General features: G+C 35.6%; 1 protein-coding gene across 6 annotated transcripts in view; it reads right to left on the bottom strand.

Moving 5' to 3' along the window:
- Positions 1-14,689, bottom strand: part of CASK (peripheral plasma membrane protein CASK) — a 136,360-nt gene that overhangs the window by 93,324 nt on the left and 28,347 nt on the right. Inside the window, exon 1 of one of the 6 annotated variants that reach the window (XM_066285672.1) lies at positions 9,755-10,344. The exons of the other annotated variants lie outside the window; for them this stretch is intronic. Within the exon in view, the coding sequence (XP_066141769.1) occupies positions 9,755-10,156 (402 nt within the window). The 5' untranslated portion in view covers positions 10,157-10,344. Of the gene's footprint in view, positions 1-9,754; positions 10,345-14,689 lie in introns of those variants that run through there. 6 annotated transcript variants of the gene reach the window in all.

The following is a 14,689-nucleotide window of genomic DNA, read 5'->3' as shown; positions in this document are numbered from 1 at the left end:
CACACACACACAAATATATATATATATATTAGCAGCTTGTATTTCAGTCATACTAGAATGTGGCAGAAATATATAAACCAAAATGAACATAAAGATGATTTAGAGTGACAAGTCCGCATAAAATTATCCCTAAAGGAAATCGAGATAATAGGAAGATAGAAGAGAAAGGCCATAAAATGTTGATCTAATATTGCGGAAAACCTTATACAGTATGGCCCAAAATGAGCTTTCATGTATGGAATTTAAAGTTGTTTTGAAGATCGCATAGAACTGGCCATTAAATTTCTTTCGGCTTTTTCCATTTAACAATTTTTTTGGCTCTCACACTTAGGCAGACATCCATATAATAGTGCCAAATTGAACCACCCTAGAGTGTCGGTGGTAGATGCCATTAGAAGGCAGGGGACCTCGAAAAGAGAAATAACTACAGTCATATTCGCATCCGCGTAAATTATCTTGAAAATCTTCGCATAAAGATTAAATAGCAGAAATATTCCAGGACACAGTAAAAACGAAAAAACAACTATATAAAGATAGTAGAAAATTGCAAAGACCGGTATTTCAACAGCGTTTCACAGCTGACGTCACCTTTTTTGGCAACCAATCTCTCAGTGTCCTCGTGAGAAAACAGCTAATTAGACTAGTGCTCAATTTGAATACAGTGCAGAAAAAAGTATCATTCTCAACAGCGGTGCAGTTAAAAAACACATGTACATTAGTGCTTTTACCTGGAACAGGAGTTTAGTGTGACCTGTCCCAGCCAAATTCTCAATTAGCTTTAATAAAACTCGTTTCCGTTTTTATTTTCTGGATGTACCGAAACTACACTAACTCCTTTCGATACGCGACTGAGAAAGTTTCGTATTTTACCTCTAATACCGATTACAGTTTCGCCTACTTGAATTAATCCCGAAAATAATATTCTGGATAAACGTGAAATATTGTGCCATTAAAGAAAACCCTGAGATACCTGGATATAAAATGGAATAATGCTTGGCGCTTTAAGCATTATTTGTGACTTCTGGTGTAATATTTTGTAATAAGAACACCAGGTGCATCACACAATAGAGCTAACCAATAAACCTTACGGTTTTATCATTCAATTATCGCTCCTTTGCAGGAAGTCTTTTTCCACGGATAACGCTTGGACAAATCCATAGAAGACTCCGCAACCGTGGGTGTGTATAGGTGTATAAGGGGAAAAAGTAAGTACGTCTCCGATCCGTATTTTCTCTCAAAAACTCGTAAAAAGTGGATTTGCAAATCCCCCGTGGATTTTATAAACCCCATATCCATATCAAAGGGCAATGCGTCGTATTTCTCTCCAATTTGATATAGCCGTGCGTATTTGTGTTTAAAGGAGTATTCATATGGGAAATACCGGTCGTATAACGAAGAAGAGAAGAGACGAGATAATCGAGTGAAAAGCAAAAATAAGAAAAATTAAAATTTTTTTAGTGAAACTCTATATTCCTGCATTTTTTCCTCATAACGCCCTGTAGAGATTTAGTGAACTATTTCCTATCCTAACAGAAACTGAAACCCTCCCAATTACTAAATATCAATTATGTAAATAAGTATCAAACTCCAATTCCCGTTTACGGTAGGTGTTGCGAGCTTAATGGCTCATTTCCAGATCCGTCTTGGTTACCTATTTATCAATTTACGAATTCTTGTCCAGAAGCACCTACCAAAAATCTAGTAAGTATTGAAGGTTCGTTTTCTCTATGGGAAAATTCTATCATGAGATTTTTTGCCGAGTTAAAATCCTTCAATTTAATGAATTTGTATTGTGTCGGCATTTGCTAGGACGAATTGAAACTGGAACTGGGGATTCTAGGCAACTTTTTGGAATTTGACAAGACCTATTGTCAGTAAACTTGAATAAAATTCTTACGCCCTAATTACGTCATTGCACTTTTCTTACTGAATACAACTTGTCTAAAAACTAAACCACAATTACCACCTTCGCGGGTTACCGTAACCAATTAAAAACTTCTACAACTCCTTATTAAAGTTCTAAAACATCATAATAACCCTAAAGACGAGGGAAAATATATTATTTATAGAAAATTACTTCGCCCCCGTTCATTTCTCTTGGTCTAGCGGCTCTCGTAAATAACCCTTTTTATTAATAAGCGCAGCAGGGACCGATTGCACCATCGGAAAAGTGCGGACCACGTGATGTAAAATATGTAATCGTAAAATTGCATAAGCTTATTGTCAACGCCATTCGAATATTGCCAGATTTCAGGAAATTGATGAAACACAGCGTTCGAAACTCGATAGTTGCAGGATTTAATAAAAGGGCTTAACATCGTCGCATTCCCTTAACTTTGTATGCTTCTTGCTGCAGTGGGAACTAGGACTTTTGGAACTTAAGACCTTTAGTGCGCTCAAAGCTTCACAAGTGGGTCACTCAATAAGGAAATTTAAATGAGCTGCTAAAGTGTATTGAAAACGTCTGAAAAACTTTCTTATCAGGATCAGCTGTTGGGGATATTTTCGGCCCATACATACACGAAAAACTGAGAAATTTCTTGTACTAAAATATGCATCCGAGGAAAGTTGTTTGTAGCTATAAAAGCGAATAAAATATGGTCACTGTCGCCTTATTGCCTTATGTCCTTCGAAGATACGAATACCGCTTAAAAATGTCGAAATGAACGTCAATACGTAGAAATTTTTATTATAAGATAAAGGACGAAACAACTTAAATAGTTTTCCGCATAAGAATATTACATTCTTTGAACTGTTCCCTTGCCGCCGTCGTAAAGGGATGTACTCGCATTCGAATATATGCCGATGAAGATATTTGATTTCCATATTATAACGGATATGTAATAAATATTGAAACTGCTCCCATTTTCTACATAATAGTTTTCTTTGGCTGCTTTCTTCTCTCCTATACGAGAACTAAAAGTCTCTATTTTGAGGAATTATTCCATCACCATGATCATTTTTATTTTTTTTTGTCGTCTTTTTTCGCACGACAATCTTGCAAACTTTGTGAAAAATCCATAAATGTTTTGCAAATTTCGCCCCATCTCCTCGAAAGGTTTTTCAATGAAGAAGACAGTTTTCACCCGATTTAGACGCAATTTAGCGCCCTCTGCAGATCCCATGAATTTTCTTTGGAATAATGTAACGTTAATTATACTTAATCTTAATAAAAGTTCATTGAACCTCAATTTAACTCCTGGCAATACGTTCTTTCTTCACTGACACCGAAATTAAGACCTCCGAGGCAGTAATTGAATTAGACCCTGTAGTTTGTTCGCTGAGCAAAGCAAGTCCGTTCCTCGTTTAGATTTCTTATTCCCTGCAAGCTGGTGTCCTGCCTTTTGGCTTGCTGCATCAATACGTTTATCTACTAAGGTCCCTTTGGTCGCACCCTTTTGCAACAGTGCATCGTATCAAGCTCGATGCAACTCACACTTCGCTTGTCTAAGTAACACCTTTTAAAGCAGAAAAATAAAACACACATGTTTAACGTTTGAGAAAATACTTCACAACGCAAATTAAAGAGGAAATTTCTCCACTGCTAAATTCCCGACTGACTCGAAAAGCAGAATGCTTTTAGGAAATGCTGCCAACGCTTTAACGAGCTGAATCAATTAGGTAAAAAGTGTTCAGCTTAATTCTTCTTGAGTTTGGTGCAATAAGTTGTGAAAAGAAACAAAAATGGTCCACAAAAACGCGAATTGATTGGCTGACACCCGTAAATGTGTACCCTGAGAAATGGATTTCTCGGGAAAATGAAAAGAAGTGATATACTAAAGATTAATTGCGTTCAATATATGGCGAGGGTGTTAAACATTGATCAGGGATTATAAATGATAGCAGAAGAAATACGGAAAAGTTGGTACTAAGGATAAAAAGCACTAAACGCTCTGAGTTTTAGAACTATGAATGAGATGGGAGACAAACAAACCGCAAACAATCTTCTTATATTATGCAATGCATTCACCGTAAATATATTCCAGTTTACATTCCTATTGTGTCACAATATACATATAGCATAAGGAATTACGCAAACAATTCCAAACTGTTTGCGTATTTCCACATGCAGTTTCTGCAAATGGAACAAAATGTCTGTGGGGGCACTTAAATTCGATAAAGAGAACCATTAGAAATTTCAATGTTCATTTGCATGCGAAGAAGAAAACTCAATTTCAGGAATATTGAATTGAAATGAAAAGCAAATTGCATCATACATTTTTGAGGGCTATTCGTATTTTTGCCGAAGAGATATTCGGCCATAATTACCAAATTGCTTACTCGCGTTCCCGAAAAAGAGGATTTTCCACATTTGTCTCTCCGGATGCGATACGGCCATGAGATGTTTATACCAGAAAATTCGCTTTCGAAATTTATGTGTATAGTAACGGAATATTTCTATTCTATAGCTTCCCCGCTGCAGTGCCAGTAAAGCAAATTTCATCCGAGTTATGTAGATTGTCACAATGGCACTGTGTGTTTGCTCGCACAACCATTCGGCACGTCGCATCTGAGGGTGTGTGGTTTAGGGAAATTTAGGTCAAAACACGCGGCAATACCTTGGAATTGCGAAATCAAATATCACTTTGCGGGCTATAAAAATATCCATATCTGATGTGGTATTAAAATTTAGCCGCTGGTGCGAAATTGATTGCGAAGGCTTCGGCACCATGTCAGAGCAAATTAAATTGGGTCAATCTGCGGGTCATTTACTGAATACAGTGGCGACCCTCGTATTAAGCCACTAAATCACTTCCAATTTACTTCAAAGAACGCCAACAGTAGAGAATAATGGAATACTGACAGAATATCATACCAAGCTGTATAATTCGTCATTTTCGTTCATAAATGGTCCCAGACGAAAGGGATAAATAGCTCGTTATTTATGTGAGCAGGAAGAGCAGCACAGGAAATACGTGTGTACGTTTGATAGACATGTGCAGGCTGGAAGATATCGCTAAGAGTAGCTGAAATATTAGATTCGCAGGAGAGCTGGCAGAAATTATAAAATTTTACGTTTAATAAGGCGATTACTCAAATATCGATTGCCGAAGAGTGACGATAATTTCATAGTTCGGGGAATACCTCGGGATATTCTATGGGAATATTAATTAAACCGATGTGTAAAGTCTTAATAAAATATTGCAGATATATCTAGACGCTTAATAAAGTGAAAAAGAACTCAAAAAGCACCGTTGATGAATGAGTCAAATAATATATAGATAATCAGACAAATCCACGAATTTATTAATTATCTAAACATTTATAGTAAATTTCATATATGTAAAACAAGCACTATTTGAAGGAACTGAAGCAACGTCAAGTTTTCTGAAAATCACATTCAAGTCGTTTAACAATTTTCTCGGTGTTTTCGCAAAAAGCGAATAGCTTCGTAAGGAATGCAGGACAATTACTTAAAGGCTAAAACAATTCAAAACGGGACTTCGAACGAAAACTTCAATAAATTCCTAGGAATCCCGAGATATTTGGTAAGAACGGTACTTAAAAGCCCTAAGGGAGTGGCTTTTTTTCGTTATTACTCCAATAAATTTAAGGGAACGAACAAACATATTAAACAAGTTGCATTTGTCACGGTCGAAACTGCAACGCCAAAAAGATCGTCCAATTTGAATGGGGACCCAGGACATTACGCGAACGTTCGGGAAAAAAACTAAAAGATGGAAAACAATTAGGGCGCATTTAGTCATAAACCGTGAACGATCTTCCCGTTGCCATAACGCAGTCAAGTTTTCAACACATGACACATCAAAGAAATATTTCGTGTAAAATAATAAATTCTGAAGAAAATTAAGTATCATTAAATTAAATCGTTGCTTTTTTCAAGTCAAAAAATGTTTCTTTCGGATACATATGACGAAAACAACATTGAGCATTCAGGAACAGCTCCGTGAGCATCCTTGTGTAAATTTATGTTCCAAAAATATTGAAACATGACCGGAATATTTTATCCCCACCGAAGAATATATTAACGGAAGTAGAGCGGAAGTCGGGCTTATATTCCACATTAATTTTCTATAAAAATCTCCCCACGATCCGTTGCATCTACAACTTGCATGAATTTAGACTCATCGAATTTCAATTAGCCTCCGCTGCGGCAGCTTGAGACAATATTTTTTCAACCTTCTGGCCTATTTCCCCAATCAATGGATATAAAATAGGTCAACATTAATGCTGTTGCTTTAAATTGTAAGCCATAAATTCCCAGAGCTGTTTAAAATACAGCGGTCGCTTCTACGAATCCAAAAGTTTAGAGTATTAAGGGCCAAGGGGGGACTTAAGGTCCAAAGGTCCCCATTAGGGACGACTCCAGACGTCCCTGTTCGAGACCCTATTAGGGACGTTTGGATTATTTGCCCTTCAATATACACAAAATTATCGATAAGATTGGAGAATAATAACTTAGCATGTTGTGTTTTAAAGGGCGGACAACCTTAATTAATATCAAGTAGGGAACCGGAACAAGTCCACTATTAATTAAAGGTAAAGTTTTGAGACAGGCGAGAGTTGTCAGTTTTTGACACAGTTATGAAGAGGACTATGTGACCCTGCGGACCTGTTTGTCATGAAAGGATGGGTATTGTTAATTAATTTTGAGGGTCCGGAGTATAGACCGTAAATAACAATTGTATGGGTAATACAATTAACTCTGGAAAAGCGATACCCAAATAGAAATTATCTATGGAAATTGTGCGAAATAAAGGATGCCCGGAAATTCCTGTGCCAAACGTCCGGGTGTGGTAAGTTCCTATGACCGTAAGTCCGCAACCGCATTCCCGGGATACAAACAGGGTGTTAAAATTACAGGTTGTTTTCGAAGTTTTCGAAAATTCGTGGAGGAATTTCGAGATCTCCAAATTTCAAGACCTTAGAACAATCCGGATTAATGTGTCACTTAGGAAAGGTTTAGAAACATAAGTTGGGAATCGCACCTCCGAATATGATGGAAAACGATATTCGGATTTTCTACAAAATGTTGTTTAGGAACCATGGAAATCCAAACGCAATTGAACTAAATCGCCCAAATTTAAATAAACTAAAATATCGAATATTTCCTTTATGTGTACCAAAGGTACCAGGAACGAAATTTTCTTTCAGAGACAATAAAAACAGACCTCACTTCAAAGTCGCTTAAACTTACCTTCAGTTACGTTAAAACATCGAATTTTATTGTATTTAAGTGTAATGAAACAGACATTACAAATTTTGAAGAGGAACAATAATAAAATATGCGAAAATCAATTTATTTTGTTGTATTTACCGAAACTGCTTGAAAAATTTTGCTCAATAACCATAGAAAGCGAAACTCAACTAAATGGCTCAAATGGCTCTAATTATCGTTTTCAGTTGCAACGAAGTTTGTGTGAAATGCAATAGTAACAAGGTTCGTAACTGCCAGTTATACTTAACACTGGACAGGTCATTTGGCGATTTTCACCGAAATCCCTGCTCAAATTAATCATTTAAAAACCTGTTTATCATTTTCCTCAAAGCAAGAACAATAAATTCCATACCTCGCAAAATTCCTTAATTAACTTGTTTCTGGTCACTTTTATGCGGCAAAATTCTAGCCAATTATATCACTCCAGCCTGAAGGCTGATCCTTAATTTAACTTCAAAGGAACAAGAAATATATGACTAAAATGAATGCGAGGGATAATTCGTGTAGCTTCATGGTTGCCTTATTAGAAAATCTGATTTTTATTGTACGAGTTCTGCCTTATGAGCATCGTTCTACAGATAAGTTGACAAAGGGCCATTATAGTCGACACGTCTAAGATTTGAAACTTTATATTGTAGAATCGTCGAAAATGGGTCAAAGTGAGCTACAAGACATCAGCCACTTGAACTCTAGTAACTTTAATTGGATATCTTCAGAAGTGCAATGTGTGTGCGTCGAGGTGACACTTTCTATCCAATTACACCTCCATTTCCAACACTGTTCGGCTCAAGTTTACCACAGGTTTAATGCGCCTTCAACTGCAGCCTGGGGGGTAAGATCCCAGGCTTTCTCTAAGTGTCCTGCAGACTTTTATGGGTGTATATTGAAACTGCGATTAAAGTACAAACCTATGGCAAATACGGGAATCTGTTTAAATATGTATAAGAAGAACAGCGAGGAACATAATAGTGCGGTGAAATTTGAACTTTTCCAAAGTCTGGATAAAGAGGAAATTTAGTAAGTTCCCTTAATAACCATTCGAACGAGAACCATGGGAAACTTTGAACTTAATAAGGCAAACAGGATGGTAAAATCAGAGAACAGTGCCCAACTTTTGCTTCAAAAGCCTTAGTACCATGTCATCGTTATTCAGTTCTATTAATGACTAAACTGAACTTACCTGTGCACGTCTCATTAGTGTTAGGATCGCTGAACAATCTTACCTGAAAAAGAAAAGGTACATGAATAAGAGTAATCGATTTACATGCCAACGCTTTTTAAAACGAAGAAGAAAACGGCATCGAGGTCAATATCGAACATGCGACGCTCGACTAACATGGAAACGTTGTTCCTTGAACAGATTTACAACAGAATACGGGATGTTCGGGAAATAACTTTCGTAAATTTAACCAGTGATTAAGAACATAATTTGGGACAAAAATGTGTCCTACAACAAGGACCGTAAGTATTTTTTAAGTTATTTTTATTATTTTTTTAAATTTATAAAGTCTAAACGTGTGATTCTTATTTTATTATTCTGAAAATATTTACCTTTAAATCATTGTTGTCATCTCTAATTAGCATAATATGTTACGTCACGCATTTTACGCCACTCACATCACAATCAAAAACACAAATTTATTATTGTTTTCGCTACATTAAATATTCGAAATGTTCACCATTTGAGTCCATGCATGGTCTACTCACGACACCCCTTCTTGAATGAAAGGTTTAAAATTTGTTCTTCGGCTTCAGGATCGACTTCTTTATGTCGATCTCGCCCTTGATGTGTAGGAATTATGCTGCCTGTATCCAGAAACGTTCGGGAAACTTGTAGACATGTTTATGGAGCTGGGAATTTTCCTTCTGGATAACGATTAGAGTGAGTGCGCCTAGCTTCTTCGTAATTTTGTAATGCCGCTCCATATATCGAAAGCAGACCATGATTTTCGCGTAATTAATTCATTTTCACTTTGGCACTGTTAATTAGTCGAAATAAATTCACCTACTAATAAAGGGTCACGTTTTATCAGACGTCGAGTGTTAAGGAATTGCAAAAAATTTTCATAAAAAAATAAGCTGTTTTCTCGTTCGCGTTCAGTATGGATTTGCCACCTCAGTTTACCTGATATCATTAGTAATTAAGTTTTAAACTCCTTTTAACAACGTTATTGCCGAGTAACTAATGTTTTTTTGCTACACGTCAAATAATCAACACGTATCAAATACGTTTTTCAACATTGTATGAACACTTCAACGCTTGTCACAGTTTTTCGATTACCAACTTTGACATTTTTTTTTAAACCTACTAAGTTTTGGACCCGTGTTGTAAGGAATTTTTTTGTTCAAAATGATGTTGTTAATCATCGGTTAAATATACGAAAGTTAGTTCCTTAACACCCCATATATATAAACAAAGACGCACACATATACAAACGTTACATAAGGACGACTTTAGCAAGCGGACAATGCGTTTGGAACCTTCAAGAGAAATGTCCTAAATCCCAGTACTTATCAATGATACATCGCACCGTAACGGCTACACTATTTACAGTCCTAAAGCGTAGAAAATACCTTAGTGAGACTCTGCCTCCTATAGCACATCGTATGGTTCCAGTAGTACTTATAAACATGAGGAGGCATGTTCCTCCTGGTCTCTTCGCCGATCCAGAGGTCTCTTGACGAACTCCATCTCAACAACGACGTAGCTGAATTCGGTAGCGCAACCCGCGAAGTGCTGGGAGAAATGGGAACATATCGCACCGAGCTGGGTGAAACGGGTTGACATACACGTGACGTACTCGGAACGGGCGATACTGACCGGGTTCGCGAATACTGGTGCGAACATTCGGGGTGGGGCGAGCACTCCGAGCAGCGAACCGAACATTCTATGCACCGGGAGCAGTGGGAACAGACTCTGCATATTTGGATGCTACAGTGACACGGTGCGTTTGAGGATGGACATCTGCCGCTCATTTAATATAACTGAAGTTGAGTTGTTAGGTGTTTCCTTTAATTAGGGTTTTTCCCATTTTTGGCTTCGATTGCTGTTCATTTGAAAATTCGGTAAATTAAGTAAAAAAGACTCCAACGAAACAAAGAAATATTATTTCGTAATTTTCGAGAAAGGTATTGCAAACATGCCTTTAAAATATAGGTCGATGATAAGCTTATCGGGCGTTTGTTGGGAACCTCGAAGGATTTATTACATAGAGTCTTAGCTTTAGGCTAGGTCGGTTGATTTTTACCTTTAAAATCGACTTTAACGGTTGAAGTTTTCTGATTGTAGCTATGTAATAAGATATTTCTATGTCGAACAGAACAGAAGCAAAAATGCCTTGATTGGTTATCTGACCTCAAGCCAGCACAGTAGTGAGGGCAACATCTTATGAAACGAAGTTACGAGGATCTACAAAAATCCCAAAAATATACGGTCACTCCTTTTTTAAAGATTTTACGAGTCCTAATTAAATATATTAGTTAACATTTTATTTATTTTCTTACATGGAAAACGTCTTCATCAATTGTTTATTTAGGGGTCTACATAAAAAAGGGTACGAAACCTTAATAGCTGATTTTCCAATTTGAAGAAAACCTCCAAAGGGCAATCGAACACATCATAAAAATATTATTTTTTAAGTTGGTCATTATGTATTTTTTGCTCGCGGAATGCAGTTACCGCAGTTAGAAATAATATCCATGATGGGGCAGGTGGCAAACAAAAGTAACGTTAATTTTGATAAAATGCAACTAGCAACATTTTATTACGAAAAGGGCAAATCCTAAAAAAATATTGAGGAAATGCTCCAATTAACTAAGAGCACAGTTGGAGACATTGACCAATGTTACAAAAGTGAAGATGGAATGCTTCCGAAGAAGAAAACATGTTGACCAAAATTGTTAAATGAAAAGGGCATCCGCTTCATAATGACAACCATTAAGGAAAACCCTAAAGTTAGTGGTCCAAAGATGAAAACCTTATTATAAATTCATTCTTATAGAACGGTTAATATTGAAACCATGCGTGAGTGTATTAGAATACATGGATATCACAGCAGAGTATCCAGGAAAAAACCATGACTTAGTACTAAAAATGTAAAACTGCGATTAAATTTTGCTAAAAAATTAATTTCTAAGCCAGATAATTACTTGAATGATGTTATTTCCTGCCTGAGTTAAAATTTAATATTTTTGGCTCAGATGGCAAATGGTGTGGAGGAAAGCAAATGAAGAACTAGAGAAAAAAAATTTTGTCCAACGGTGAAACATGAAGAAGGTTCGGTTTTAGTTTGGGGGTGTGGAACAAGAAGGAATGGGGGAATTCATTTTTATTGAAGGTATTATCGACCAAAATATGTTTTTAAATAGCCTAAGACAAAATCTAAAAACCTGGAAAAACATGACCACATCAAATTCGATTAAGCCATACAAAGATAATGATTCAAAACATGGCGCCCGCATTGTTCGCAAATCGCTGTTGTACAATTGTCCGAAAATCCTTAAGAGTCCTAATCAATTTTCGGATCTCAATCCAATAGAAAATGTATGACATTATTTGAAAAAACTTAAAAAACGTGAAATAACATCGAAAACAGTATTATTAAAAAGTAGGTTGCAGGAAGAATGGAATAAAGTTCACTTGAATTATTTAAGAAAAATTGTATCTTCTATGCTTTAACATGTGAAAAGTGCGGTTAAAGCAAAAGAGTATCATATACAATCTTCTAATTTAATAAATTATTTTGTCATTTATCTTTAAATTAATTATACACATATAGCAGTCGTGTATTAGTCATTATCGTCTGAATATTTTTGTGAAGTCACTGCTTGTTCTCTGGAGTTTTACTTCGAATTGGAAAATTAGCTATTAAGACTCCATCTTTTTTTTATGTAGACTTCTAAATACATGATTGCTGGAGACATTTTAAACATCAAAAACATAATAATAACTAATAAATTTAATTGAGACTTGTAAAATCTTCAAAAAGAGTGCGTCTGAATATTTTTGGTGTTCATTGTAAATACATTTTAACGTTATAAACAACTCGAACAATGATAACACAATGTTTGGATCTAAAAAAAAGGCGGAAACTCTCCTCGGGTAAATGAGAGTTGGCAAGACAAATTAGCTGTGGAACACAAGAAAACTTTCCAGGGTGCAGGTGTCAGTAACTGTTCTTTCATACTTAAAAAGTTTAAAAGTAGAACTTACCTCATTGTTAGAATTTTCTGCTTAAATACTAACGAAATATATAGAAACCCGCTTATCATTCCGACAGTTAGAAAATAGTTCCATTAATACAGAAGTACTGCAAGTGTGCCTAGTTTTAGTATCTAATGGAAAAATTATCCAAAGCACAATTCGGGCAACTATATCCATTAATAAAACACTACGTGCTTCCATGTCTCTACTGCTGCCTCTTTATAAAACATTAAACTTGGGGTTGTGTGTGTGTGTTTTTTTTTTGGGTCTTGTCACAGGGAATGTGTGAAGACGTGCTGATGAAAAACACATTTTCAGACAAGATTTGCCATGGTAAAGAAATAAGTTTAGCTTTATTATCAGATTGTTTTAATAAAGCTGCTCTATCGATGTGGATGTGACCGCTGCATTGCGATGCAGCAGACAAAAGTGACCCAAATTTTTAACTCAGACAATTCTCCTCGGATTTGGCTTATTGTTCAAAGCGGGATGATAAGTTTAGTCAGGCATTTCTTAGGAGGAAAACTATGAAATAGCATTGGAAGATCCATTCGTTCAATAATGGAAAATTTAACAAAAACTCGAAATCGATAAGCGACTTTATACTTCGCAACTCTGAAAAAGATGCAGAACAAATGTAAATCACCGACTGAATCAATGCGGGATTTACACGGATTTCTGATGAGATTTGAAGTCAAAATAAACAAGCCACGAGAGGCGTAGTGCCCATTTCCTGTCAAGTCGCAGACATCGTATTATAGAATATTATAGATTTTTTTCCCAACAAAAGCTGTGAATATGTATTCAAATATTTGGAAAGCCCATGAAAATGAGCAAACATGTCAAACTTCACAAAACATTTTAGGGAACTGCCATTTTTACATATCAAAGAGACTACAGGCAAATGATCCACAAATACTCAAAATCAAGCAATTTAATAGATTACGCTTTCGTAATCCCAGAGATGAAAATAATCTTCTTGAAACCATAAATCTATAGGCCTTAAATGAAGCTTGGCCTGTACCACATAGATAAAATATGCCGATCGATTATTGGAGTTCCGATTTAATGCAATAAAAGTATGATAAATGTTTATAAGTATTTTCGACATTAATTTATCAGATCTTACAGCCTATCAAAATGTAATTAACAAATAATCACATCAGATTCCAATACTTTTAATCATTTATCAATTAATCAGAACTTTTCATCCAAAAATATCTACAAATATTATTAATTACAAGGAGATTAGTAAATTTTCCCTTGACACCTTGAATTTACTAAACATTTTCAATGTTCAGTTCGGCGTGTAATCTGAATTGACGCCAACTAATGATTGATTGGCCTTATAGGCCCCGTGCAAGGAAATGGCGTTGTCGGAATCGATGTTTTATACCGTAACAGTGTAGAATGGTCAATGACAGAAATTTTGGTGTGTGATTAAATTACCGCAGCCAATACAAAGAGAAGGTAATATCAAAGAAAATTCGAATTTAAATATGTCTCAGGGATTTTGGCTGGCAAACTAATTTTCATAAAAATTGAAACCAAATAAGCAGGGGAAATTACCCGTTCAAACTTTCGTTAATTATCCAAATTTCATCTATATATATTAACGAAAAATTACAGTAGTTGACTTGCAGAAATACCAATAATTGTAATATGACCCGAATAAATGGTAGAAACACGACTTGAGCGGTCAGATTTCATTTTAAAAATTTATCCAGAAACATGTGAAATCCAAGAGATCACGAGTTCAAACCACTGAAATGCCTGAAAGTCTATAAACATTTTTTCAAAAATTACGCAAACAGCAGAGAGAATCCATCAAACTGCATTGTTTGTGATTGATTAAATTCAAAATTTGTCTGTAAATATAGAATGTATATCACACGGTTGATTAACAAACAACGTCATCAAAAGCTCCAAACTTAAGCTAAGCAAATAACAACAATACTGTCCAGTGGTCAATTTTTATATACAGTTTACTGAGATGAGTCAAAATTCAACTAATTGCGAATCGAAGTTTCTGAAATATCTGAAAATGTTTAGTTTAAATATCGAGTCGGCACAGTATAATTGATTTTCAAAAATTGGAATTATAGATTCAACTCTGAATTAAACCAACAGAGGTTCCAATTGGCAACTCTGAAAACTGCTACTGTTCAACGTTTAAAAATATTTGTCAAAAATTAAAAAAACCGACAACAAACTACTAATGCAAGTGAATTTTTTTTTAATTTCCGCAAAATTTAAATAGAAAATCTTAAGAAATCACCTGAAATATGTTTATAAAAATAATGCAA

The sequence above is a fragment of the Euwallacea fornicatus genome, chromosome 9, assembly GCF_040115645.1.
Source record: "Euwallacea fornicatus isolate EFF26 chromosome 9, ASM4011564v1, whole genome shotgun sequence".
Classification (NCBI taxonomy): domain Eukaryota; kingdom Metazoa; phylum Arthropoda; class Insecta; order Coleoptera; family Curculionidae; genus Euwallacea; species Euwallacea fornicatus.
Note: the sequence above shows the minus strand (reverse complement) of the source record. Positions and strands in the feature narration are given on the sequence as shown.